The 25,923-nt window shown below is 45.7% G+C and overlaps 5 protein-coding genes across 5 annotated transcripts; 2 read left to right on the forward strand and 3 right to left on the reverse strand.

Annotated features, from left to right (window-relative positions):
• The first annotated feature begins 278 nt into the window (after positions 1–278).
• On the forward strand, positions 279–5,393 carry LOC112893887 (GTPase Der). Its single transcript, XM_025961409.1, has 9 exons — positions 279–438; positions 513–729; positions 957–1,181; positions 1,266–1,522; positions 2,091–2,320; positions 3,096–3,221; positions 3,618–3,797; positions 4,049–4,186; positions 4,591–5,393. The coding sequence occupies exons 1-9, from the start codon at positions 318–320 to the stop codon at positions 4,900–4,902; spliced, it is 1,806 nt and encodes a 601-aa protein (XP_025817194.1). The 5' UTR covers positions 279–317; the 3' UTR covers positions 4,903–5,393.
• Positions 5,394–6,295: 902 nt separating this feature from the next.
• On the forward strand, positions 6,296–12,041 carry LOC112893569. The gene is made up of 9 exons (XM_025960971.1): positions 6,296–6,786; positions 7,203–7,294; positions 8,118–8,197; positions 9,054–9,095; positions 9,168–9,295; positions 9,645–9,825; positions 9,916–10,094; positions 10,725–10,967; positions 11,230–12,041. Exons 1-9 carry the CDS (start codon positions 6,395–6,397, stop codon positions 11,471–11,473), a joined length of 1,581 nt encoding a protein of 526 aa, XP_025816756.1. The 5' UTR covers positions 6,296–6,394; the 3' UTR covers positions 11,474–12,041.
• Positions 12,042–12,136: 95 nt separating this feature from the next.
• Positions 12,137–14,629, reverse strand: LOC112893570 (3-methyl-2-oxobutanoate hydroxymethyltransferase 1, mitochondrial). Its single transcript, XM_025960972.1, has 5 exons — positions 14,139–14,629; positions 13,492–13,698; positions 13,249–13,395; positions 12,823–12,876; positions 12,137–12,730 (listed from the first exon to the last, which is right to left on the reverse strand). The coding sequence occupies exons 1-5, from the start codon at positions 14,526–14,528 to the stop codon at positions 12,479–12,481; spliced, it is 1,050 nt and encodes a 349-aa protein (XP_025816757.1). The 5' UTR covers positions 14,529–14,629; the 3' UTR covers positions 12,137–12,478.
• A 597-nt stretch (positions 14,630–15,226) lies between these two features.
• LOC112895065 (3-methyl-2-oxobutanoate hydroxymethyltransferase 1, mitochondrial-like) lies at positions 15,227–16,625 on the reverse strand. Its single transcript, XM_025962934.1, has 4 exons — positions 16,370–16,625; positions 16,057–16,263; positions 15,807–15,953; positions 15,227–15,691 (listed from the first exon to the last, which is right to left on the reverse strand). The coding sequence occupies exons 1-4, from the start codon at positions 16,595–16,597 to the stop codon at positions 15,347–15,349; spliced, it is 927 nt and encodes a 308-aa protein (XP_025818719.1). The 5' UTR covers positions 16,598–16,625; the 3' UTR covers positions 15,227–15,346.
• An 8,494-nt stretch (positions 16,626–25,119) lies between these two features.
• On the reverse strand, positions 25,120–25,858 carry LOC112894416 (late embryogenesis abundant protein Lea14-A-like). Its single transcript, XM_025962122.1, has one exon. The coding sequence runs from the start codon at positions 25,706–25,708 to the stop codon at positions 25,253–25,255; it is 456 nt and encodes a 151-aa protein (XP_025817907.1). The 5' UTR covers positions 25,709–25,858; the 3' UTR covers positions 25,120–25,252.
• Positions 25,859–25,923: the final 65 nt, after the last annotated feature.

The raw sequence follows: 25,923 nt of genomic DNA on the forward strand, positions 1-25,923 counted from the left end.
GGCGCTGATGTCCGTGTCTTCTAATGATCGGACTGGATTCATGCTGAAGATCCACAAGATAGTTAAAGATGTCTTGCTGCTCAAACATTGAATTATTTATTTTGCCATTTCGCAATTCAAACATTCTTGGATTGAACTAAATGGACCTGAGCAAAACTTCTGCTGCTCCAAGAACCAGCATTGGATTCACATCTGCACGTTCCCAAATCAACGTGGACGCAGAAGGGCCTGCCTGGTGTCCTGCCGCGAAACAAAATGGCGTGTGGCCCATCTGCGTGCCTAGCTTTCCTCCAGCCCCCCACTTCTTTCCCAACACTATGGCGGCCGCCGCTGCCGTTCTCCGCGCCGCCGTCCGCCGGTGCCGTCCGGCTGCCGGGGCCCTGCTGCACCACCGTCCCATCCCCTCCGCTCGGAGCCCCCCATCGTCTCCGCCTCTCGGTAAGGCCCGCCTCCTCTTCGGAGCCTAACCCCTAAACCCTCCTCGTCTGCTCATTGTCCGGCTCCCCACGCAGGTCGAGGGCGTCCTCCGCTCCCGCGGCTTCCGTTCTCCGCCGGATTCGGCTACTCCACTGCCTCCGAGGAGTTGGTGGGGCCCAAGGCCAAGGCCAAGGCCAGGAAGAACCCAATGAAGCAGTCGCGCTTCGACTTCACCAAGGTGGACGCCGCGCTTCTTCCCACCGTCATCCTCGTCGGCCGCCCCAACGTCGGCAAGTCAGCCCTTTTCAACAGGTTGGACGCGCCTCGCGAAGGCATCCAGACGTTTGCTGTAGATTCCGTGCGGCTCCAACCTCCAAGGGCGCGGCATTTCCATGAGCACCTTGAGGCCGCCTTAGAGTCTCAGACCGCACCACTAGCACAAGCACAAACACCCTTTCGTATGCAGCTCATTATGATCTTCTAGCTCTGCTTGACTAAATTTAAATTTCTTATTTGAACTGTTTCAACGTTTGTATCAGATTTATACGGAGGAGGGAGGCGTTGGTGTACAATACTCCTGGGGATCACGTCACTCGTGATATCCGTGAAGGAATTGCGAAGCTTGGAGATCTCCGTTTCCGTGTGCTTGACTCAGCTGGGCTCGAGACAGCAGCAACTTCTGGGAGCATTCTCGCTCGGACAGCGGACATGACAGGGAATGTGTTAGCTAGGTCCCAATTTGCCATTTTCTTGATTGATGTGAGGTGAGTAGAATATTTCTTGTTCTTATCATGGAGTCAGGTCAAGATGTTACTTGTTGCCTAGTAAAAATGCAATTCTCTCTAAAGGGATGGCCTACAGCCACTGGATCTTGAGGTTGGGCAATGGCTGCGTAAGCATGCATCTGGGATACATACCCTTGTTGCAATGAACAAGTCTGAGTCACTTGATGAGCATGGAGTTCTGACTGCTGCTGCTGGAGAAGCATACAAGTTGGGCTTCGGAGATCCTGTTGCAATATCTGCAGAGACTGGCCTGGGGATGGCAGAACTTTATGAGGTACTCAGGCCATTGTTTGAGGAGTACATGTCTCAGCTTCCAAACAGTAAGTTTGCATCATTATTTTTAATGTTTTTGTTACTTGTAATATTTGTTTTGATCTTAAGTGACCAACTGCTAATATTTCTCTTTCCGTTACGGGTTATCATGTTTTCGTGTTTTTGCCCGATCTTTGGAGGTGATGCGGTATTAGGCTAAGTGGATATTAGATATTGGTTAGGTGAGGCAACTGAAACAAATATGACAACTCTGTCTCCTATATCTGTCTCCATTTTAGTTCCATTTGAAGTATATGTCGTGTCTGAAAATTATTACAACATTGGGTGGTTGAGGAATCGGGCTTTATAAATCACTGACTGACAGTTTCAGTTTATTGTACAAGTTCTGTAGGCCAACAACCCATTTTTGTTATGTGGGTTGAGGAATTTGGACTTCAGGAATCAATGACTGTCGCTTATCAAACCTTTGAGACATTGTATTGTGTGTCCTTAGAGAACGCCATATTTTTCTCTATCAATTAAACAATTTATGATTTACAACATTAGTGTTATAGATGGGACCCATGCTTGCAACCTACGAACTTACTGTTCATGGTTTACATTGACATGTGATAGATGGACTCAACCAAGGTGACCCTACCACTGAGCTTGAAACTGAGGCCCATGAAGGTGATGAGAGCAAGTTGCCTTTGCAGTTGGCAATTGTGGGACGTCCTAATGTCGGGAAATCTACCCTTTTGAATACCTTGCTGCAAGAACAAAGAGTTCTGGTTGGTCCAGAGGCAGGCTTAACAAGGGACTCGATTCGGGCTCAGTTTCAGTTCGATAACAGAACCGTGTATTTAGTAAGTTAACTAGTTCTCTTTCAGTTTAATATTCCTTTTGCACAACTTTATATTATATTGCTACATTTTTGTGTTTATTCTGTAGATATTAGTGATGATATGTGCTGTAGTGACAGTGTGACACTTGCAACATGGAAATGCAAATTATTTTTATTTTGCATGCATTGATAATTCATAACAATTTTTTTCTAAAAGAATCTTACTACCAATAACTGTGCCAGTAAAGGAGTCTGAAGTGTGCTTATTTTCTGTTGTGTATAGTGTGGATTTCACCTCATTTATTGATAGTCGAAGTTCAAGGTATCAAGATACTAGAATTTTATTTGGCTCATCCTCTGCCTATTATTATGTGTATTTGTTTAAACTGCTGAGCACAGAAAAATGACTAGGGGATAGGATGATGGTTACAGAGGCTCTACAAACTGATGCCACAGAATACAAGGATGGTCTTATATCTATGCAGCTACTCCTCCGTTCCAAATTATAGGTTGTTTTGGCTTTTCTAGATGCATAGCATTTGCTATGCACCTAGATACATAGAAAAAATTATGTATCTTGAAAAGCCAAAACGACCTATAATTTGGAAAGGAGGGAGTAATAATTTAGCCAAACTAATCATATCATTCAGAAATTTTTCATATAATTTATCACTCAAGCAAGCTAAACTTATCAAAACTTTTGATGCTTGGTGGTTTATGCCTTATGGCATAGTGTTCATGCAAGCTGTCTCTGTGTGGATAGTGGTCTAATCATTTTCTTCCTTTTCGTGGCGCAGGTGGACACTGCAGGTTGGATGGAAAGATCAGGGAAGGAGAAAGGGCCAGCGTCTTTGAGTGTTGTGCAGTCAAGAAAGAACCTTATGAGAGCTCACATTGTTGCTCTTGTGCTGGATGCTGAAAAGGTACTTGCTTTCATTTTGATTTGCAGAGCCAATGACCTGTAAAATTCTGACTTAGCACACTTCCTCGTATGTGGTTAAGCGGAAGCATTTCCACTGCCCACTTATCTAGTGCTAGCTGCATATCATCAATCATGTGGCACAATAGTGAATCATTCCCTCAATATTTTTCTGTAATTACATGTTTACATGTCACCAGACTTGATGGATATTGGTTTTAGATTTTGTTAGCTTAATGTTCTGGTGACGGTGCACAGTCCCATTTAAATCATTGCGCGTCAGTAGCAACCTCTTTGATGTCCTGGTCTGATTTTACTGATGTCTTCAATTCTTCATGCATGTTAAATATTGTTTGAATTATAATTGCCAATCCCTTGATAAAGTTCTATGGACATGTAGATTGCAAAGTCCAAAAGTAGTATGAATCATCCAGAAGTTGTGATAGCACGGCAAGCAATAGAAGAGGGCCGTGGACTTGTTGTGGTTGTCAATAAAATGGATCTCCTTAGAGATAACCAACGGCTATTTGAGAAGGTGATGGATGCTGTTCCTAGAGAAATTCAGACTGTCATTCCTCAGGTAATTTTTATTTTTTTTGTTAGTTTATAATAGGCTGGTTTTCATCCTTGAAGACATCTAATTATCAATCACAGTGGGTTTAAATACTGTTACTCTATAACGGAGTTGTTGAATGTTAATATGAATGTTCACTTACTGGCTGCTTGAATACCTGTAATTTCGAGAAAATTGCAATGTAAAAAATTGAAAAAAATATATTGGGACAGATGTGTTGTTTATATGCTCCCTCCTAACCAGTCCCCATTTGGCAGGTTACAGGGATACCGGTTGTTTTTGTGTCAGCATTGGAGGGGAGAGGACGGATTGCTGTGATGCGCCAGGTTATAGATACTTATGAAAACTGGTGTTTAAGATTGTCAACCTCTCGGCTCAACCGTTGGTTGCGTAAGGTAAACATCCTATCCACAGTTAGTTTATTTAGTTGTTTGTCTGAGTGTGCCCAGTAGGAACAATCACTTAAGCAGGAGATAGGAACTTAAATCTCGTCCCTTTGATTCAATTTAGATTGTGTAAGATAAGTTGCCTGTCACTAGAAAGTGGAATTGTGTGAATGAAAAGTGGGATAGTTTTGGAGGTCCTTCAGAAAACGCAGTTCCTTCTAGTGGTTGATCTAAGCAAGTATGGTCTCAGTCCAACATCTATGCTTGCTAAGATTACTTCTTATCTTGTACACTCTCATGTTTACCTCGGTATATTTTGACTGCATCATGTTTAAGTTATTGGCTACTTTGGTCATTCATGCCATGCAGTTTATATCAATCATTACCTCTAATACCTTGTGATTATGCTATAGGTTATGAGCCGACACTCCTGGAAAGATTCAGCCACTCAGCCAAAAGTCAAGTACTTCACTCAAGTGAAAGCACGCCCACCAACGTTTGTTGCCTTTATGAGTGGGAAGGTTCAGCTATCCGATACAGATATCAGGTTCTTGACAAAGTCTCTCAAGGAAGATTTCAACATTGGGGGGATACCAATCCGGATTGTACAACGCTCTATTCCAAGAAAAGCGTCTGCAAAGAGCAATACCAGGAAAGTCGGGCCTAGGGTTGCCAGGATGAAAACAGACAAGAGAGTAACAGTATCTGATCCGTCTCTGTCGTAGAGTGGATGTCACACCAGTACCAGCCTAACCTGTAGAATGGGAGTTGTTTTTTCTACAGTTCTTTCGTGTTTGAACTGTATGCTTCTGGGGAGTTAACGTTGCCGAGGAAACAGAAACCGCGGGCCGAACTACAATTCAGAAGTTCAGAAATAGGAAAGAACTATGTTGGCGGTCCAGGAAGGGTTGCAGACACGTTGACTGCGTGTTCGAAAGAAATAATGACTGCAAGGAACAAGCCCAGCAAACTGATCGAGGAGGAAAACCTACCTTCTGACTTTTTATGAGCAAACAGGTAAAGAGGGCAGCCTCAGATGAAATGTTTCCAAGGAAGGCAGCACTATTCAATACTCGGGGCAAGGCGGTACTGTTGAGCTTCAGGTTCTTCCGGACCGCACAAAATGACGTTTTTTGTATTTGGTGCACCCTCCTATTTTGTACAGAACATAGATAAGAATGATTCAGACGGTAAACAGTCATAGTTTTACCGATCATCTATGACGGTGGCTACAGCTATTTAGAGCCAGTTTGGCAGAGCTCCCAGAGCTGATTCTCTGCTGAATCCAGCAAGAGCTCTGTCAAACAGTTTTTCAAAGAGAAGTGATTCTCTGCTGATTCTGTGGAGTTGCTGATTCTGTGGAGTGATTCTCTGAAATGAACTAAGAGGCTGGGAGGTGAAAAAAGTAGCTTCTCCTGATTCTGTGAAGTGATTCTCCATCCTGATTTTAAGGGCCAGTTTGGTAGAGCTCCAACTGATCCTGATTCTCTGTGGGAGCTGATTCTCTAAGAGAAGTGATTCTGTGGCTGAAGGTGATTCTCTTTGATTCTCTAGCATAAACTCTTAAAATCAGGATGGAGAATCACTTCACAGAATCAGGAGAAGCTACTTTTTTCAGCTCCCAGCCTCTTAGTTCATTTCAGAGAATCACTCCACAGAATCAGCAGAGAATCACTTCTCTCTGAAAAACTGTTTGGCAGAGCTCTTGCTGGATTCAGTAGAGAATCAGCTCTGGGAGCTCTGCCAAACTGGCCCTAAGAGTTTATACTAGAGAATCAAAGAGAATCACCTTCAGCCACAGAATCACTTCTCTTAGAGAATCGGCTCCCACAGAGAATCAGGATCAGTTGGAGCTCTACCAAACTGGCCCTTAACCTACGCCACACTGGGAGCTCCTCTAATTTTCCTCTTTCAAGGAATATTGCTGTAATTCTGCTTCTGGTTGGTTCTGATTCGCCTACCCCTACTTTTCGTTTCTTTTTTTCATTTGGTACGCTAAAGTTTTGCATTTCCTGAACTAAACTGAAGCACTGCTTATTCTGTCCCCTCTCTTGACGTCGAGCAGACGGTTTGAGTGACAGGATCATTGAGAATGGAATCGTACAAAGCGTGCGGCCCAAGCGCCCCCCGGATTCGAAGCCCAAATCCAAGGGAACCACGCCCACACCCACTTCTTCAACCCCACCACCGGCCACCACCAGGCCTCACCGGTCCGCCATGCCGCGCTCCTCCTCTTCCTCGTCCAACCCCTTCCACTCCCTCGCCTCCTCCACCTTCCCCTTCCTCTCCTCCCCATCCTCAGCCGCCACCTCATCGACGACCTCGCCCGCGCACCCGGCGCCCCACCTCGCCTTCCCGCTCCTCCTCCCCGTCTCCTCCGCGTCGTCCCCCGCCGGCCCGGAGACGCTGCCGGGCAAGCGGATGGCAGGCGCCGGCGTGGCCGCGGGTGGCAAGCCAGGAGGTGGGATTAAGGGCGGCGGCGGCGGCGGCGGCGGCGGCGGCGGGGGACCCGCGTTCGTGGGCCAGGTGTTCACCATGCTCGACCCCTCTGGGAACGGGCTCATGGCCGTCACCACCCGCTTCGAGCTCCCGCGCTTCCTCACGAACAGGTACCCTGCACTCCCCGGCTGTTGATTTCCGTTGTCTAATTGCGCATATCCGCGTAGTCCTGTTCTGAGGTTGTTGCCGGTGAGACCAGATATTATGCTTTTGACGATGGCCTGTAGCTCTGTGTTGCGTGTACTCTGGAAATTACACATCGAGCGTATTTGTCTTGCACAATAACCCCGGCGGAATTTTGAATCCAATTCGACTCTGTCGTGTGTACGTAAATATGTGCATCATGAGAAATTTATGTTTCGGATGTAATCACGAGTCCACCAGGCAATGGGGGAAACTGGGAATGTGACAATTCTGTTCCTCTACATTATTTTTCAGCATGCTGGTCAATGAGGATTCAGTGCTTTATACCACTAGTTGTTTTCTTGTTTCCCATTTTTAAATATTTAAATTTATTCTGTTTCAGGACTCCTGCATGGTTCAAAAAGATCTTATCACCGTTGAAGAAGAGTGAAAATGGCCCAGTATTTAGGTTTTTCATGGATTTGAATGATGCAGGTACATGCTGTATTGATGTTACTAAACATTTCTTATGCTTCTCTGCTCTGCTTGATGCATTATGATCCGGATAGTTATTTAATGTTTGTTCAGAGCATAGAAACGGTACACCCGGCTTATAATATTTCATTTCTCTTATTTTTCTCTATACAACTGAACCCTGTTAGCTAGTACGTTGCAATGGATTAAGATTTGCATCAGTATTCAGGGCTACCTTGTTTTGGTGGTTGGTATTGGGGAGGATATTCCAGCTTTTAGATGGGAGTGACCATCAGTTGACTTCTCCTTCAAGTTCAACCTTGGTAGCTACTTTTTGTCAGGGCCTAGAGAAGTTCCCCGAAGCCAATTCTTAGCTCTAGATTTTTAGGTCAATAGGCTTCCTGAACCCCAAACCCTAGTGTAACCTCCCCCCCCCCCCCCCCCCCCCCCCTCTCACATTTGGGATACTGAACATCAAACATGTATGATGAGTGCTGAAATGGGCTGCAACCAGCTTTGGCAACAGAAGAAATGTCCATGGTTGCCTACTTGGCAGGTCAAAAAACACTTTCACTTCAGCATTGTTATTTCTCTGGATGTAATCTACAGGCTTATTTTTAGTAGTGGTATCAGGTTGGCATATCTTATAGCAAGAAATAGTGCTTTGTTGCTAAGTATCATTCACTTGTATTACTAATACTCATAATAGTGTTGTTTAAAAGCCACATAATATCTGAGTTCTGACTAATACCTTTCCAATAAAAAAGTTCTACAGATCTATCTACAACTTATTTAGTGAGAATTTGGAAAGGATTCTTAGCTAACTTGGTCTAATCATCTCCAGTATCCTATGTTAAGCGGCTAAATGTGCCAAGTGGCATGGTGGGGGCTTGTCGCCTTGATGTAGCATATGAACATTTCAAGGTTGGTTATGGTCATTTTCTTAAGAACAATGTTTTCTTGTCATTTTTCATGATAAGGCTGCTCTTACTAAATTGTTTAATTACCTTTGGCTGTGTCCTGTCAGTGGTGAGCTTTTATGTCTGTTATTTCTTTATAGTATGGTAAGTTGGCAACGTACAATTCTAGGTGCTACTGTATGTGATCAAATAACCATCACGATTAGAGTTTTGTTTGCCACATGACTACTTGTGTTTGATCACAGTAACAACAAAGCCTTTTAATCCTAAGCAAAATGGGTAGGCTAGAGATGAAACCCAACAGGACTAACAAATATGGAGCTCATGCAGTTTATTCTTAGTCATTTGTGTATTAGGCTCTTTTGACCCTACAATAATAAGGGAAACATTCTTAAAACTGCATCCATGGTTACTATTGATGATATTGTATGTGGAGTTGCTCTTAATGACTCTGGAGTCTATACACTAGATTTGCTTTGGCATCCAATGTATAACAGTGATAGGGTGATCAAATGGCCACATTAAAAGTGCTCTATCGCAAAGGCTTTGTGTTTTTTTAGATTAGATGGTTAACTAAACTTCTATTGCATAATTTTTTTGTGCAACAAAACTGCATTTTTTTATATACTGCTCACAGATTCAGATTGTCATTTTTGACGCTTAAGTTCATAGTTTGATTTGATTAGGTTGGCACTGTATTATTATCTTATCTTTTCTCTCTTTTTTTCCTTTTTTAAAATATAACCACCAGCTACATACTCTCTGGGTCAGATTGTTTTATTAAGTTATCTATATATTATTTACACTCAGCATGTTCTGTAATCATGTTGGTAACATCAAAGATAATTGTTGTTGTGCAGGAAAAGCCTCACATGTTTCAGTTTGTTCCAAATGAAAAGCAGGTCTGTGCCCAAATTCTTAGATCTTCCTCAAACTTAAGCAATGTCATTGGAGTTATAGTGCTTCTCTTTTAGGTCAAGGCTGCCAATAAACTACTGAAATCACTTCCACAAAGGGGCAGAAGGAAAAGACTTGGTGGCGTCCCTGTTTTTAGTGCTCAAAACTTAAATATTGCAGTGGCAACAAATGATGGAATTAGATGGTATGGACCTTCCTGCTGCTTCCTTGATTATCCTGTAAATATTATATATTATCTATAGATGTTCTTCTGGCATATCTGTTTTATGTTTCCAAATTTATGTTTTTCATTCCTTCTCTGTATTTATTCTTTTGTACTGAATTTCCTATTCGTATGATGCCTTGGTCTCTGTCAAATGTGAAGAAGATGAATATGAAATGTTCACATATGGCCTACTGATATGCCCATAGTTTTTATTGTACTATGTTATGGTTTGTATGGTAGACTGTTCTAAGAAAAAACAAATGCGTATTTTTGATGCCTTAAATATGCCAAGCAAACCTGATATGAATTTTTATGCTCATGATGTCAGGTACACACCATACTTTTTTGATAAAAACATGTTGGACAATATTCTTGAAGCTTCAACGGATCAACATTTCCATTCGATAATGCAAAATCGCCATATGCAACGTAGAAGGGATATCGTTGATGATAGTTTAACATCAGAAATAATTGAAGAAAGTGCTGATAGCTTGCTTGAACCCCCAGAGGTATTATAATCATTTATGAACATAAACTGTTTTTGTTTTATGTCTTGAATCTAGTTTATGGGCTCATATTATGAGATACTTTTGATTTAGGTTCAAGAATTGATGAATGAGATTGGTCCAGCTGGAATACCATTAAATGTTGTAACTAAAGCTGCAGAAATTCAGCTTCTTGATGTTGTTGATAAAGTTCTTCTAGGAAATAAATGGTTGAGAAAGGCTGCTGGCATACAACCCCAATTCCCTTATGTTGTTGATTCATTTGAAGAAAGGTGTGCAGATGCAATGCCATGCTGTAGTCTTTTCTCTTTCTCAAATTTTCATAGAATTGCTTCTTCAGTTGTGTAGAGGAATAACTTATTGAGCCGAGTGAGATGGTTTATGAAATACTTTATTGTCTTTATTTATTCACCCTGAATTGTGCGTACCCAGTCACCCCTAAAATTATCTTGCATATAGGAAATAATTTTCGTGTCATAAGGAAAACATTCTCCTGTCAATATTGTTTATTGCTCGTTTTCTTTAACGTTGTAGTCTGCAATTAATTTATCATGGGTTAGTGGGTGATCGGCATAGCTACTGAGCATGGGAATTACTATGTATAGCACAACAGATAAATTGTCAGAAATATCAAGCCCTGTATTCATGGCCTGTAAAGTATATATGTCGATAGCCCAGTTATTGATTTAGCCTTGAGATAGGTGGGGAAATGGTTAATCTTCACCTTGGAGAGGTCACATGTTGGAGCTTGTTAAATTCTGAAACAAGCAGTTCAACCATTGATCATTTTGTATCAATAATAGTACGCACTAAGTTGGCTATTTGATTGGTATCTGTTTATTTTACTTTTTGCTCTCCATTCTGAAACATCTGCATTTGAATATTTTGCTCACCTTTTTCAGGACTGCTGTTTCGATTGCCAATATAGCTACTACCAGCAGCTTTACTGCTTCAAAGGATGATAGCTGCTGCCAAAATGATCAGCAATCTCAATCTTCGGAGCCAAGTATTGACAACAACTACAGAAGTCACAATAACCAAGATCATAATCAATTTCACTTTCCATTTAGCAATCTGCTTCCAAATATATGGCCAGGGCATGACAGAAATTTTAAAGAACAAGAAAGCGTCAGCAAATTTAGCAGGTTTGTTTAATTGATGCTGCTTGCTGCTTCTCTGTTCTCTGTTTTTGTCATACACAAATGCATGTGCTATGTAGCCTATGCATCTAGTTGAATATTTCATGATCTTTCTAGAGTTTCCTATGAAATTACACTTTGTAATGGGCCAAATATGACTCCAACAATTTAGAGCCAAAATAATATTTAACATCACAATCCATCAGCTGCTTGTATCTACAAGGATTGCTTATCAGCATATTGAAATCATCTTTTTTTTGCTGGCCAGATATGATGCTGACATGAATACTAATTTACAAGTAAACCCTCTTCTCCCAAAAATCACCATGGTTGGCATCTCAATGGGTGAAGGTGGACAGATGAGCAAGGCCAACTTAAAGAAGACAATGGAAGACTTGACAAAAGAATTGGAGCAAACGAGTGAAAAAAATAGCTTTGGCGATGAGAAAGACCCTCTTTTTGTTGCCAACGTTGGTGACTACTCAAGGATAACAAAGATTAGCTCTAGATGAGGCTCATTGCAGAACAGCAGTATTCTGTACATACCGAAGCTCTAGCCAAGTCTACTGAGTTTGTGTTGATACTGATTTCAGAGGGCCCTACTGATATAGTGATGTTTGGAGAGGCGGCCAGCATATCATGCTCAGAGTCTACATAGTTCATGTTGATACTGATCTCGGAGGCCAGGGCCCTACCTGTATAGTGATGTAAATTGGAGGCCAGCAGATCATGCGCTCATTCCATTGTCACAGTTCTGACTTTAGGAGGCAATCCAATGTCAATATGCACATGGAATAGTTGACAGTTCTGACTTCAGGAGGCAATCCAGTGTCAGTATGGCCACCACTGAGTAGTAAGCCAAAATTGCCAGGGAATAGCGTGGATATTACTATGCTATATAGAATTTTGGAGATGTTGATTTGTCGAAGGATGTTTGTGTGAATAGAAAAGTTGCCTATTGCATATTTTCATGTATGTGGTATGTACAAATATGTAACAAGGCGTTAAAGTAGCATGTGTTTGGATGTATTCCATTGCGGATTGCTAGTTTGATTTTCTCATGCGCATGCATTTTTTTTACTTAAAAATTCTCTATATAACCTATACAGCTTGTTAAGGATAAGGCTTCCTGTTGTAAAATGTACAGAAAGCTCCACTTCACTATTTTGTTCGTGTTCAGCAAATTGGCATGCGACAGAAAACATTCAAAGCTAGTGCTGGAACCGCAAGGTATAATCCCAGTATGCGGCGTTAATTTAAGGGACTGCTCCATAGATTTCTCTACAATCCTAACCCGAAAGCATTCAGGTCTGTCCAGATGCTATAGCTCAGCCTTATTCAATATCAGAGGATCCCCACTGTCCTCCTACAACGACATTGAAAGGGTTCCCAGCTTCAGTTTACGCCTATGGCAAGATTGCACTACTGCTGGAAACCATTATGCTAGGCAGGCTACCGGACTGCCCTTACATTCTCTAGTCTAGATCTTGTGTTCTTGCTGAAAACAACCGACAAAATCAACTATTTTCTTTTGGCCCTCCATCAGTCCCACTGTTTTCAGCAGCGGCCGCAGCAGCATCTGCAGCGTCACTCAAACCCATCTTCTGTAGCGCATTCGCAAAGCCATCAACATCCGTTGGAGTTATTTTATATGGTGTGTGGCTTGGACCAGGGAATGTCCGAGTTTCCACTTCTTTCTTATACTCCGATAATGCCCTGTTGATGACATTACCCACATCACCAAATTGTTTGCAGAATTTTGGTGTGACCTGGGGTGGAGCAGAAGTACACACTGAGGTTAATAAAATTGAACCGAGTAATAGAGAAATGTCTCTTAGGCAAAACTAAAAATAGCACTTGCCTTGGCATGATGTGGGTGCTGCATCATCCCCAACAAGTCATGGTAGACTAACACCTGCACCAAAATCTGTGGATATCAGGGCTTCAGGAACAAAACTGCTATGCATCTGCAGATGTCCGCCTGAGTTGGTATATGATAAACAAAGGCGTTTGGTACATGTTGTACACAAGATGTATCAGAACAATAGGGATTGAAGTGACCAAGTGACTATACCTGGTTAGTTCAATTGTAGCACAGTATATTCAGATCAAGGATACCGGAGTTATTTTACAAAAGGACAGGCGTGCCACGTGTGCACTTATTGAGGGAATTCATGTATGCACTGATAAAATTATCAAATAACTAGACTAATAACTCATAGCAAATATCATCCTTGAATATGAACAGAATCAATATATGTCATTACAGGGAAAAGAACAAACGAACCTGTCCACTGCAGAATGGTCCAGCCCCTATGCCAATTGTTGGGATTTGCAATGCTGATGTTGCAGCGGCTGCCACTGGAGCAGGCACACACTCCAACACAACTGAGAAGCAACCAGCCTCCTGCAAAGCCAGTGCTGTCTCCACAACCTACAAAAGCAGAACAACATGGTTTGAAGCCTATAAATCAGTCAAGACACCAAGGCATGCCATAACCCTATAGCGAAACAATGAGAGGTGGCACACCTTTACAGCACTATCAACTGTCTTCCCTTGAGGCCTAAATCCACCGAGCACACTAATAGCTTGTGGTGTGAGGCCAACATGCCCCATGACAGCAATCCCAGCCTCCACAATAGCTTTAGCTGCAGTGATCCTCGACGGCGCACCCCCTTCAAGCTTGATTGCATCCATTCCACCTTCTTTTAGCACCCTTACAGCTGAATCAACAGCCTAAAGAAAATGAAAGTACTATCAATACTCTTCATGCATGTGCATTTGTGCATGCACGTCAATAGCATTTAACATTCAAAATCGAATTCTACTTTTTCAAAGAATTTTGAGTTGCATTGCAGCATTCTATGGTTAAGCAATAAGTGTTTTTTTTGCTGAAGTTGTAATGTTTGACGCATAATGGAACTGAAAGTAAAGTTCGTGACGGCAGTAGCACAGATGATATTTTTTTTAGCACGCTAAGAAGATGTTATCCTACTAGAAAGCCCTCAGCCTCTGAGAAAGAGATACTTTTTTTGAGCATTAAGATGGAGATACTACGTCTCACTAAGAGTAGCACACAGCTGCAATTGTACTGCAAATCAAGATTGGAGACACTATTCTATCCCCTTGCGGATCGAAACATCCGGTCCAACTTGGAGAATGAGGGAGGCGCGTACCTGCGCGGCCGAGGACTCGTAGCACCCAAAAGGGAGGTCCCCGACGAGCAGCGGGCGTGGTGCGCCTCGGGCCACGGCGCGGCAGTGCTCGAGCATGAGGTCGAGCGAGATGGGGAGCGTGGTGTCGTGGCCGTGGACGACCATGGCGGCGGAGTCCCCCACGAGGCAGACGTCGATGCCCGCGGAGTCGACGTGGACCGCCGAGGGGTAGTCGTAGGCGGTGACGACGGTGATGGGCTCCCCGCGGCGGTGCTTCCCGCGGAGGGTGGTCACCGTCACGCGCCGCGCCGCCGAGGCCTCCTGCGGGCGCGGCCCCCCATAGACGGTCGATTCCGGCAAGTTGCTCAGCAGCCGCCGCGCCAGCTGCCGGGCGAGGAGGGACCCCCGCATCGTGTCTTGGTGGTGCGAAGCGGCGGCGCGCGCGAGCGCGGGAGAGAGACGGTGGCTTGGCTGGTACGTGGTGGGTGGGGAGAGCGATGGGGACGGGAGGGACACGGGAGAGGAGGATTGGATTTTTAGAGTGTTTTGGGCGTCGGGACTTGGGAGACGGGGAATAGCGAGGCACGCCGCTTCGTAAATCCAAACAAACTTTTCATAAATCAAAGCAAACTTTTCAAAAGTCCTCAAATAGCTCTAGAATCAAGTTCATTGTAGAAGCATGAGTTTAATTGATCAATTTATTAGTGAATAGGAAAAGGTATTATCTAGATAAATAAATAGATGAATCTCGGAACCACAACCATGAATTACTCGTGCCATGACAAGCGTCATGTTTTATTTTTCTTACCATTTTGGTAACTATGAGGGCGAGAATGAGAAGCAATTTTAAGCCCAATCAACCGGCTTATTTTATGGATCTTAAAATATATTGACACATAATCTCTAGGATTACTTTAGATTCTGCTTGATCATAGGCTCTCGTGCAAAGCCATGTTGTTCCTTGAGCTGAGCTGAAGTGCCCGATTCATACCGAGAAGTTCTAGTAACGATAGGCAACAACTATCAAGATGTAGACTGGACTGAGGTGGTATGGTAAGTAGGAGGACCGCTCCCCGAGCAACTTCCTGAGTTACCATCTGCTATTCAGCTTCGATCACACCATGGACATGGCTGTTGCCAAACTTTTTATTACGTGTACATCGGTGGTAAACACAGTGTAAAAAACTGCTGCTCCTGCAAATCATACCATTACGCTCGGCAAGCTACTATTAAACTGCTGCTCCTGCAGTCAAGACGCCATTGGTGCTCATCTCCTGCGGCTTTCTGTGTACTAATTTCTCAGCATTGTCGGCGGCGGCCGCCGCGGCAGCCGCAGACCCATCGAAGCCCATCTTCTGCAGCACACTCGCGAAATCATCGGCGTCCTTGCAGGACATCTTGTACGGCGTGCAGATGGCGTCCGGGAACGACCGGGCCTCCACTTCTTCCCTGTACTCGGTGAGCGCCTTGGTGATGACGGCGCCGACGTTGCCAAACTGCTTGCAGAACTTGGGTGTGACCTTGGAGTGGTCTGGGCTATGAAACATTCCTAGCAGGTCATGGTAGACTAAGACCTGCATGCAGTAACCAGTGATAGGTTGGCATGAGATCGAGGGTGGTGAACAAATTAAAGCACGTGATAAAAATGTCAGCACGACTTGATCGAAATAGTGTGAAACAGATGGAGACCTGGCCACTGCACAGAGATCCAGCCCCGATGCCGATGGTTGGGATTTGCAGTGCTTGGGTCGCAGCTGCTGCTACCGGAGAAGGCACGCACTCGAGGACAACCGCGAAGCAGCCGGCCTCCTGCAAAGCCAGCGCCGCCTCCACGACCTGCGTACGCCGTGCACGCGTCGATCAGATCAACAGCTGCAACGAGATGGAGGAGCGAAAGGAAACCAACACACGATCGACGAGCAATGCAATGCAGCGTCACCTTAAGAGCACTGTCGACCGTCTTCCCCTGCGCCCGGAACCCGCCGAGCACGCTGATCGCCTGTGGTGTGAGCCCGACGTGCCCCATCACGGCTATCCCGGCCTCCACGATCGCCCTGGCCGCGCTCACTCTCGACGGCGCGCCGCCTTCCAACTTCACCGCATCCACGCCGCCTTCTTTCACGAGCCGCACCGCGGATTCGACAGCCTGCAAACGTACAAGAGGGGAAATTGTATTGTATTGGCGATCTATAGATGTAGATGCATGGAAGACGCGTGTGGGTGCTGGTCGTCGATCGTCAGGTAGTACGTACTTGAGCGGCCGAGGACTCGTAGGACCCGAAGGGGAGGTCGCCGACGATGAGCGGCCGCGGCGCGCCGCGCACGACGGCGCGGCAGTGCTCGAGCATGAGGTCGAGCGAGATGGGGAGGGTGTTGCCGTGCCCGTGCGCGACCATCGCGGCGGAGTCGCCGACGAGGATGAGGTCGATCCCCGCGGAGTCCACGTGGACCGCGGACGAGTAGTCGTACGCGGTGACCATGGTGAGGGGCTCCCCGCGGCGGTGCTTCCCGCGGAGCGTCGCCAGCGTCACGCGCCGCGCCGGCGCCGGCGGCTCCTGCTGCGGCCGGGCCGCGCCGCCGCCCCCGTAGACGGCGGCCGTCTCCGCAGCGTTGCTCAGCAGCCGCCACGAAGCCGGCTGCCGGAAGGTCTGCAGCGGCCGCATCTTGGCCGCGCCGGCGATCCGCGCGTGCCCGTGTGCCGGTTGGTGAGAGAGCGGCTCGAGAGCGACGTGCTGCATGGTGCCCGCCTGGCCGGCAACTGAAGCTGCGGGCTTTCAGATCGGATTTGGCAAGGACACCTGACACATGAGCTGGGAGTGGAGGAGCAGTATTGCCACGGCCTTTATATAGGAAGGAGGCTTCTGTCGTTGGTGTCGCGCGCACCATCGAGACGCGCGAAAATGACAGCACTGTTCAATTCGAACTTAAATTAAGCAGGCGTGAGAAATGCAGAGTGTGACTTTTAAAGTTTTATAAATGAATGGGATATTTGAGATCGTATTTCAAGATCTGCAAGTAACTGTGAATCTTTTCTTCAGCACAAAGCAGAATATCAATAAGCCAACTTGCTTCTTCCCTGGCAATATCTCTAGCAATCATCGAGTCCATTGGGTGTGCCCATGCCGATCTGTAAATTGATCGTTGTTGCCTCATATATTTACTCACCTGATGATTTACTATCAAACGTTCACGCTCGCTAAAAAAATGCTTTGGGGTTTAAAGAAGATCATCTCTTTCCCATATCCCTCCGGCCTAGTCATTCACCAAAAGATGGAATCATATGGTTGTAAGTAACGGAGTTGAGCAGATCGGAATCCGGCATGGTAAGGTAAGCACACTGATGATCAGCGGCCATTCCATGCATGGCTGCCGGCCGACCAATCAAATCAAGAGGAGGATGGATCCACACGTCTACATGATATATCCGCTACAACGGGAAAGGTGGTCGGCATGAGGTGGTTGGTGACGATGGGCCAGGTGAATCCGATTTGGCATTTGTTTATGCAACACGCAAGAGCAAGCCTCCAGAACTTGGCTGCAGGCCGGGAAAGCAATGGACAAAAGGATCGGTAGCAAGTTCTGATCGAGTTTCCGTCGGTCAGAGGTCACATGCCTTGTTGTCTGCAGAGCAGAGCGCCGGCATGCTGCTTGATTGATTGCATAATGCGCCCTGCAGGGCTGCAGATGCTAGCAGACCGACAGCCGCACGATCGACAAGGATAGCCGCCTGATCGCACATGATTCTCAAGTTGCACCTGCCCCGTGGATACATTTTATTTTAGATGAGATGTGAAGATTGAAGAACGCATGCTACGTACGTTTCAATTGGTTTGCATGTGCTACATTCTCATGCAACTCTTGATTCTGAAGAAGTTTTACAGGCAAATTTCAAATTTGTTGGGTTCTCAGACCAAACTCGGAGAACGATTCCTCGATGTAATGTCCCTAGCTTCACATTCTGCTTGCTGGGGGAGCCGCCGTACGTCTCAGCCTCTCAGGACACCCCTCCCCTGGCAAACGTTCTTCACCAGCTAGCAGTTCACAAGGACACCTCTTTTTATTTGAAAATTGATACGGAGTAGTATTTTTTGTGATCAATATTGCAATTCAAAGTGTGAATATGGCAAACTTGCATCACGAGAGGGCCATCACCGCGCGTCTGAGGCGGGCGACCACGGAAGCCGGATGAAGGCCATCTCCTCGACGCCACGGGCACCGCGTGTGCGAGTCCAGGGGCGAGACGACGTACTCGAACCAACGGTCGAACAGGTTGCCTGTGTACTCGGCCGGGCCAGTGGGCTCGCCGGAGCTCCGCGCTGCGTGTCGGGGCGCGACGCCGCGGCTCGATCAAGAAGCAACATCGACGCCGGTGTGGCCCGTCCAGCTCGAGGAGATCGAATCGAACCGGCCAGCCGCCGCGCGGCGCACGCCCCGTCGTCACCGAAGGTCTGCCGTGTTGGAATACCTGGTGCCAACAGTGCAAAGACCCACCATGTAAATCCAAATAATCCTAATAAAATCGTAAAGATCTATTAGTGCAAGGTGCATGTCAACAATTTAGTCCCACCTTGTTAGTGGAGGTAGAGGAAATCCAACTTAAATAGTTGGATGCTCTTCATACTCTTGCAAGTGTGGGTGAGAGGAAGAAAGAAGAACACGCGCACGCGCTCGCTCGTCTCACGCCTCAGCCTGCCTGCTGCGCCGCCGCGTATCTTCGGAACCTCGTCCTCAGCGATCCTGCACCGGGAGATGGCGAATAAGGTTTTTGGGAAGCGCTCTGCGCGACTGCTCGAACGCTTCCACATCGCCATCCTCTACGTCTTGGGGCGCGCGGAGGAGCCTAGAGACGTACGGTTTTCTGTCCCTAACTACGTCTTTCATACTTAGTATGATCTGGTTAGGGTTGATCTTGCTGCTGCATTATTTTATCTTGAATCGCTTGATCAGCATGTTTACATATGTTCGTTTTCTGTACGCACTTTTCATCATGGTCATATTTTATCTTCGGATTAATTTAAAACAGAAACTCCTATTTATTCCATCAATCCAAAAATCTTATTATAGAAATTTCAGTTTCATGGCTGGATTTGTTGATGCTCTGAGGTCCGAGAAGTTCTCTGACGAGCACTTTAAGAGATGTCAAACGAGAGTGATTCCGTGGCTCTCTGCTATGAACGTGCTGTGGGTATCAAGGGCAAACCTGAGGGGCCTCTTACCCCTGAGCAGGAGAAGGACTTTACCGAGACCAACACACTTTTTGTGGACGCTGTGATCGGTATACTTGTAGATCGTCTACAGGATGTGTACCTTCATCATACAGACGTTAAAAGGTTGTGGGACGCCCTGGAGACCGACTATGGCGGCACAGATACTGGCGCTGAGCTGTACATTATGGAGCAGTACCATAACTACAAGATGACCGATGGAAAATCTGTAGTCGAGCAGACTCACGAGATACAGTGCATGGCCAAGGAACTTGAGCAACTCATGATCAACCTATCCGACAAGGTTGTGGCTGGTGGCATCATGGCCAAGTTGCCTCCTTCATGGAGGGATTTCGCCACTACTCTCAAACACAAGAGGATGGAGATATCAATGTCTGATCTGATAGCATCCCTTGATGTTGAGGAAAAAGCTCGAGCTAAAGATGGATGATCTAAGGCTGCTGAGGGCCAGACTAGTGCCAACATGGTGCAGAAGTCTCACAGCAAAGGCAAGGGCAAGGGAAAAAAGATCAAGTCACAGCCTACCACTACTTTCAAGAAAAGAAGTTCAAGGAAGGTTAAGACTGTTTTGCGTATGGATCTACCGATTATTGGGCAAAGAAGTGCCCACACCGTAAAGGAAGGAAGTCTTCGCCTGAGCAGAAGACTGCGAACACGGTCACCATGGTTGGAGTGGAAACCAGTAGGTATAATTCTTTACCTTTAGTTTTTCAGTATTTCAATCTACTAGTTGATGGCTTGATACTGGTGCAAATGTTCATGTGTGTTCTGATGCTACCTTATTTTCTTCTTACCAGACCGCTCGGGATTCTACAGTGATGATGGGCAATAGGTCGCATGCTACTGTTCGTGGTGTTGTCACGGTCGATCTGAAACTTGCTTCGGGAAAGATCGTGCAGCTGAAAAACGTGCAGCATGTCCCTACTATCGGCAAGAATCTAGTTAGTGGCTCCCTTTTATGTAGAGATGGTTTTAAAGTAGTGATTGAGTCCAATAAATTTATCGTATCTAAATGTGGACAATTTATCGGTAAAGGCTATGAGTGCGGAGACTTGTTCCATTTTTCAGTTTCAGATTATTGTAATAAGTCCGTGAACTTAATTTCTGATGGTATAAATGAGAGCGATGCATCTTTTTAGCACTCGCGTTTATGTCATCTGAATTTTGACTCTATGTTTTGACTTTCCACTATGAGTTTAATTTCGAATTTTTCTATAGTCAAAGGTTCTAAGTGCCATAGTTATGTGCAATCTAAGCAACCTTGAAAATCTCACAAGGTGGCAGAGAAGAGACATTTGGCACCTCTAGAACTCGTCCATTTAGATATCTGTGAGATGAATGGCGTGTTAACAGAAGGTGGAAAAAGATATTTCATGACCTTGATTGACGATGCAACTGAATTTCGCTATGTGTACTTATTGAAAATGAAAGATAAGGCTCTTAACTACTTTAAAATCTATAAGGCTGAAATAGAAACCCAACTTGAGAAAAAGATCAAACGACTTCGGTTCGATCGAGGAGGTGAATATTTCTCTAATGATTTTGACTTATTCTGTGCGGAACACGGCATTATTCATGTGAGGACGCCTCCCTATTCACCCGAATCAAACGGGATTGCCGAAAGAAACAATCGCACGTTGTCTGACTTGGTTAACGCTATGTTAGACACCGCTGCATTATCTAAGGCATGGTGGGGGAGGTAGTATTGACTGATGTCATGTCCTGAATAGAGTTCCCATGAAGAATAAGGAAAAGACTCCTTACGGGGAGTGGATTGGGAGAAAATCTTCACTCTCTTACTTGCGCACATGGGGTTGTTTGGTCAAAGTGAATTGGCCAATCAACAAGAAGCGCAAGTTGGGACCTCGAACTGTGGATTGTATCTTTTTGGATTATGCACATCATAGCATTGCTTATAGATTTTTTAGTAGTTAAATCTGAGGTGCCTGATATGCATGTAAATTCACTGCTTGAGTCTCGTGATGCTACTTTCTTTGAGAATATTTTTCCTATAAAAGACTCACATGTTATATCTTCATTCCCTCTGAATGAAACAGTCTTTTGCCTCTTGCTCCTCCTAGGAGCATCACTGTGAATCTCCTGATGATTTGATTCACGTGTGTGTTCATCGTGCTCAGAAAATTCAACATATTTAGGAGTAAAGTCTTTTGGTGATGATTTCACTGTTTATCTCATAGATGATTCTCCCAAAACAATCAATGAGGCATTCTCATCTCCCGATGCGGATGATTGGAAAGAAGTTGTCTGTAGCGAAATGGACTCCATTCTCTCCAATGGAACTTGGAAGCTGGTCGAAAGACCGTATTGTTGCAAACCTGCGGGTTGCAAGTGGGTGTTCAAGGAGAAGCTTAAGCCTGATGGTACTATTGACAAGTGCAAGGCTCGTCTTGTGACTAAGGGTTACACTTAGAAAGAAAGCGAAAATTTCTTTGATACTTACTCACTTGTTGCGAGATTAATCACTATTCGTGTTCTACTCTCCCTGGCTGCCTCGCATGGTCTTCTCATCCATCAGATGGATGTTAAGACAACTTTCCTCAACGGAGAGCTGGAAGAGAAAATCTACATGACACAGACTCATGGTTTTGTAGTAGAAGGTCATGAGGATAAGGTGTGCAAGTTGTATAAATCTTTGTATGGGTTGAAGCAAGCACCTAAGCAGTGGCATGAGAAATTCAACTCGACACTCATATCAGTAGGCTTTAGTGTCAATAAGGCTGATCGATGTGTGTAATACCTCTATGGTGGGGGCCAAGGAGTTATATTGTGTTTGTATGTCGATGACATACTGATCTTTGGCACTAGTCTTGATGTAATCAACGAGGTCAAGATATTCTTATGTCAAAGCTTTGATATGAAAGATCTTGGTGACGCTGATGTTATTCTCAATATCAAGCTGATCAAGGGAGAGAATGGGATTACTCTTTCGCAATCCTATTATATGGAGAAAATATTGAATCGGTTTGGCTATAAGGATAGCAAATCTAGTCCAACTTCCTATGATCCGAGCTTGATCCTTCGAAAGAATAGAAGAATTGGCACAGACTAATTGAGATATTCACAGATGATTGGCTCACTCATATATCTTGCGAGTGCAACAAGGTCTGACATCTCTTTTGCTATTAGCAAGTTGAGCCGGTTTACTAGTAATCCAAGAGATGATCATTGGCGTGCGCTTGAGTGCATAATGCACTACTTGGTGGGTACTATGGAATACGGGATTCACTATTCCGATTTTCCTACAGTACTGGAAGGATACAGTGATGCTAATTGGATATCGGATCGAGATGAGCTGTATGCCACTAGTGGATACGTTTTCACTCTTAGCAGTGCTGCTGTTTCATGGAGATCATGCAAACAGATGATAGTGACGAGATCTACTATGGAGGCAGAACTCACAGCACTGGATACAGCTAAAGTGGAATCCGATTGGCTTCGTGAGCTCTTGATGGACTTGCCTATTGTTGAGAAACCATTGCCGGCAATAATGATGAACTGTGACAATCAAACGGTGATTGCCAAAGTAGACAGTTCAAAGAACAATATGAAGTCTTCAAGACATATCAAGAGACGGTTAAAATCAGTTAGAAAAATGAGAAACTTCGGAGTTATCACTGTGGGTTATGTCCACACTGAGAAAAATCTGGCTGATCCGTTCACCAAGGGGCTGTCATGCAATGTGATAGACAATGCATCCAAGGAGATGGGTTTGAGACCCGTATAAGCTATTCCCTAGTGGTAACCCAACCTATGTGATCGGAGATCCCGTGAATTAGGATCTGGGAAGAAGAAGCTAGAGTTTAGTATAAGAGTAACTTTTTATACTCACTCGAGAAGGATGCAATACTCTCGATTACTGCATGACAGGTTGGTATTGGCCGTAATGTATTCTGTTGGCTTTAATTAGCAAAGACGTTATCCTGCAGAACGTTCTTGAAAGAATACACCTATGTGAGCCCGACTGTTGGACGGTCGCAGTTTGTGAGATTCAGGTGATCTCTATTAAGCTCATGAAGAGATCAGGGAGTAAGACCTATATGCTCCAACCGCGAAGTAGTCTACTGGAGGTCAAGTATCAGTTTGACTGTAAATGAAACTCATTTGCACAAAACTTGCAATTCAAGACTTAGTCCATTGTTCAAGTTGTAAATAAGTGTAACTTGCTGTTCTAAATGGAAGTTCAACTTAACGGTCTCTATTGAAACACTGGTATATCAAACAACAGTGGGTTGAGGCAAAATCATAATGAGACTTTAAGATCTGGTGGGGGATTGTTGGAATATTTGGGCCCAATAGTGCAAAGGCCCACCATGTAAATCCAAATAATTCCAATAAAATCTCAAAGGTCCATTAGTGCAAAGGTGTATGGCAACAATTTAGTCCTACCTTGCTAGTGGAGGTGGAGCAAATTCAACTTAAATAGTTGGATGCTCTTCATGCTCTTGCAAGTGTGGGTGAGAGGAAGAAGAAAGAACACGCGCGCGCTCGCTCGCCTCGCCGGGCCGGGCTGGGCTCGGGCGAAGGGCGCGTGCACGCAACGTGCGCGTGAATGGTCCGCCAAAAATCCGGTCCAATTCTTGCGGGAACGCGGCTTCCTTTTGCAGATTTGTTTTGCCACTTCAAATCTGTTACGGATATCACGCGAGGAATTTAGGGACTCGTAACCGACTTGGTTTTTGGACGCCAAAAACCCTAGCGGTTCCTTCCTGTAAAACGCACGGGTGCCGGATACAGAAGAGATAGAACGCACAACGCGTCTCACGCCTCAGCCTGCTGCGCCGCCGCGTACGCTACTTCATCCCGTTCGTCGGTGTGCACCGGCGATCGGGAGAGCAGGTTTTCGGAACCTTATCCTCAGCGATCCTGCACCGGAAAAGGGCGAATAAAGTTTTTAGGAAGCGCTCTGCACGACTGCTCGAACGCTTCAACATCGCCGTCCTCTACGTCCTCGTCGCCACGGCTTGTCTTCCTCTTCGTCAGTGGGGCGCGACTCGGCGTCGTCAAGCGCGCGGAGGTGCTGATCGTCGCCGTCATCTTCCTTACCCGATTATTCCGGTCAGCCTAGAGACGTACGATTTTCGATCCCTAACTATATCTTTCATATCTAGTATGATCTGGTTAGGATTGATCTTGCTGCTGCAATATTTTATTTTAAATCGCTTGATCAGAATATTTACATATGTTTATTTTCTATACGCAATTTTCGTCATCGTCGTGATCATATTTTATCTTTAAAATAATTTAAAACTGAAACTCCTGTTTATTGGGTCATGCCGGATCCACTCGCCATGGTTCCGCAACAGAAGGACAACAAATGAACCGCCACAGGCCAGACGATGATGCCATGGCGCGTGGCGGCGCCACCAAAGCGGACGGCAGTTGACCGTCTGCCGCCGCACTTGAGCCGCTAGTCCACCGCATGGCCGGCTCCGCCGCTCTTAATCGCCTGCCAACTACCGGCTGCTCATTCTACTTTGCAAGGTACACAGTACACACGACTGTTTCGGATGCAATCGCCTCTGCTTGGTTGCGACCTCGTTTGATGTCGTGTCTGTCACCGGCGGCTGCGTACCAGCTGTTCGTTGCTTCGTCCCCTTCTTTAGCCGTACCGCACGGCCCAATGCCTTGGTGTCGAGGTGCTGTCAGCGCACGAAACGAATTGCAGCTTTTGTTCGACTGCATTGGTGAACTGTTCTGGCAAAGCTTTCCTGAAATCTTTGGTCGACTGCATCGTCGCTCATATCTTCAAAAAGACCTCAAAAAACATACTAAATCTGCAGTTTATTCCTTATTTATTTGTCCAAAAACTTCTGCAATACATACTATTATTTTACTTGGCCTTAAGCAAACATGACAGAGCGATTGCACGCCGTAGGCAGTACTGGAAGATCAGAAGATGCTGGAGAGTGTCGGGAGCTTGAGCTCGCCGGACTTGGTGAGCGGCAGCGTGAAGTTGCCGACGACGGGGAGGTCGACGGTGAGGCCGACGCGCATCTCGTAGTCGATGTCCCAGTCCCTCCCGGCGTCCTTGACGAGGCTGACGAGGAAGTCGTAGGGCACCTTGACGGGCACGTCGAGGCGCGTGGTGTCCTTGGCGGTGAGCGACCCCGGGTCGGGCATCGTCCCCGACGCCACCTCCCGCCCCGCGCTCTTGAGCGAGTAGCTGATCTCGCACACCGGGATGGCGTGCGAGTAGGGGTTGCGCACGTCGATGCGCCCCGCGAGGGTCGCGCCGTCGCGGCCGACGTGCCCCACCGACATGTCCGCCAGCTCCGCCTCCGGCTTCTCGATCTTGGCCACCTTGTCGGCGACGAACCCCTTCGCCTTGTCCACCAGCTGCGACATTACTGATGACCCTTGCTCTTGGTTACAGTACAGCCGGGCACGCAGAGCTCCTTCACCTCCTAGTTTCTTCCTAGCAAGTAGCAAGAGCAAGCTAGTCACCACACGACGCACGACACGACGCGAGCTTGCTTCTCCTGACGACGTGCTGGCTCGCTCTGGCTGAAATAGGGACGCCGGGTGATGTAAGCCGGTGACACGTCGGGGGTTTGCGTGGT

This window comes from Panicum hallii, chromosome 5 (genome assembly GCF_002211085.1).
Source record: "Panicum hallii strain FIL2 chromosome 5, PHallii_v3.1, whole genome shotgun sequence".
NCBI classification, from domain to species: domain Eukaryota; kingdom Viridiplantae; phylum Streptophyta; class Magnoliopsida; order Poales; family Poaceae; genus Panicum; species Panicum hallii.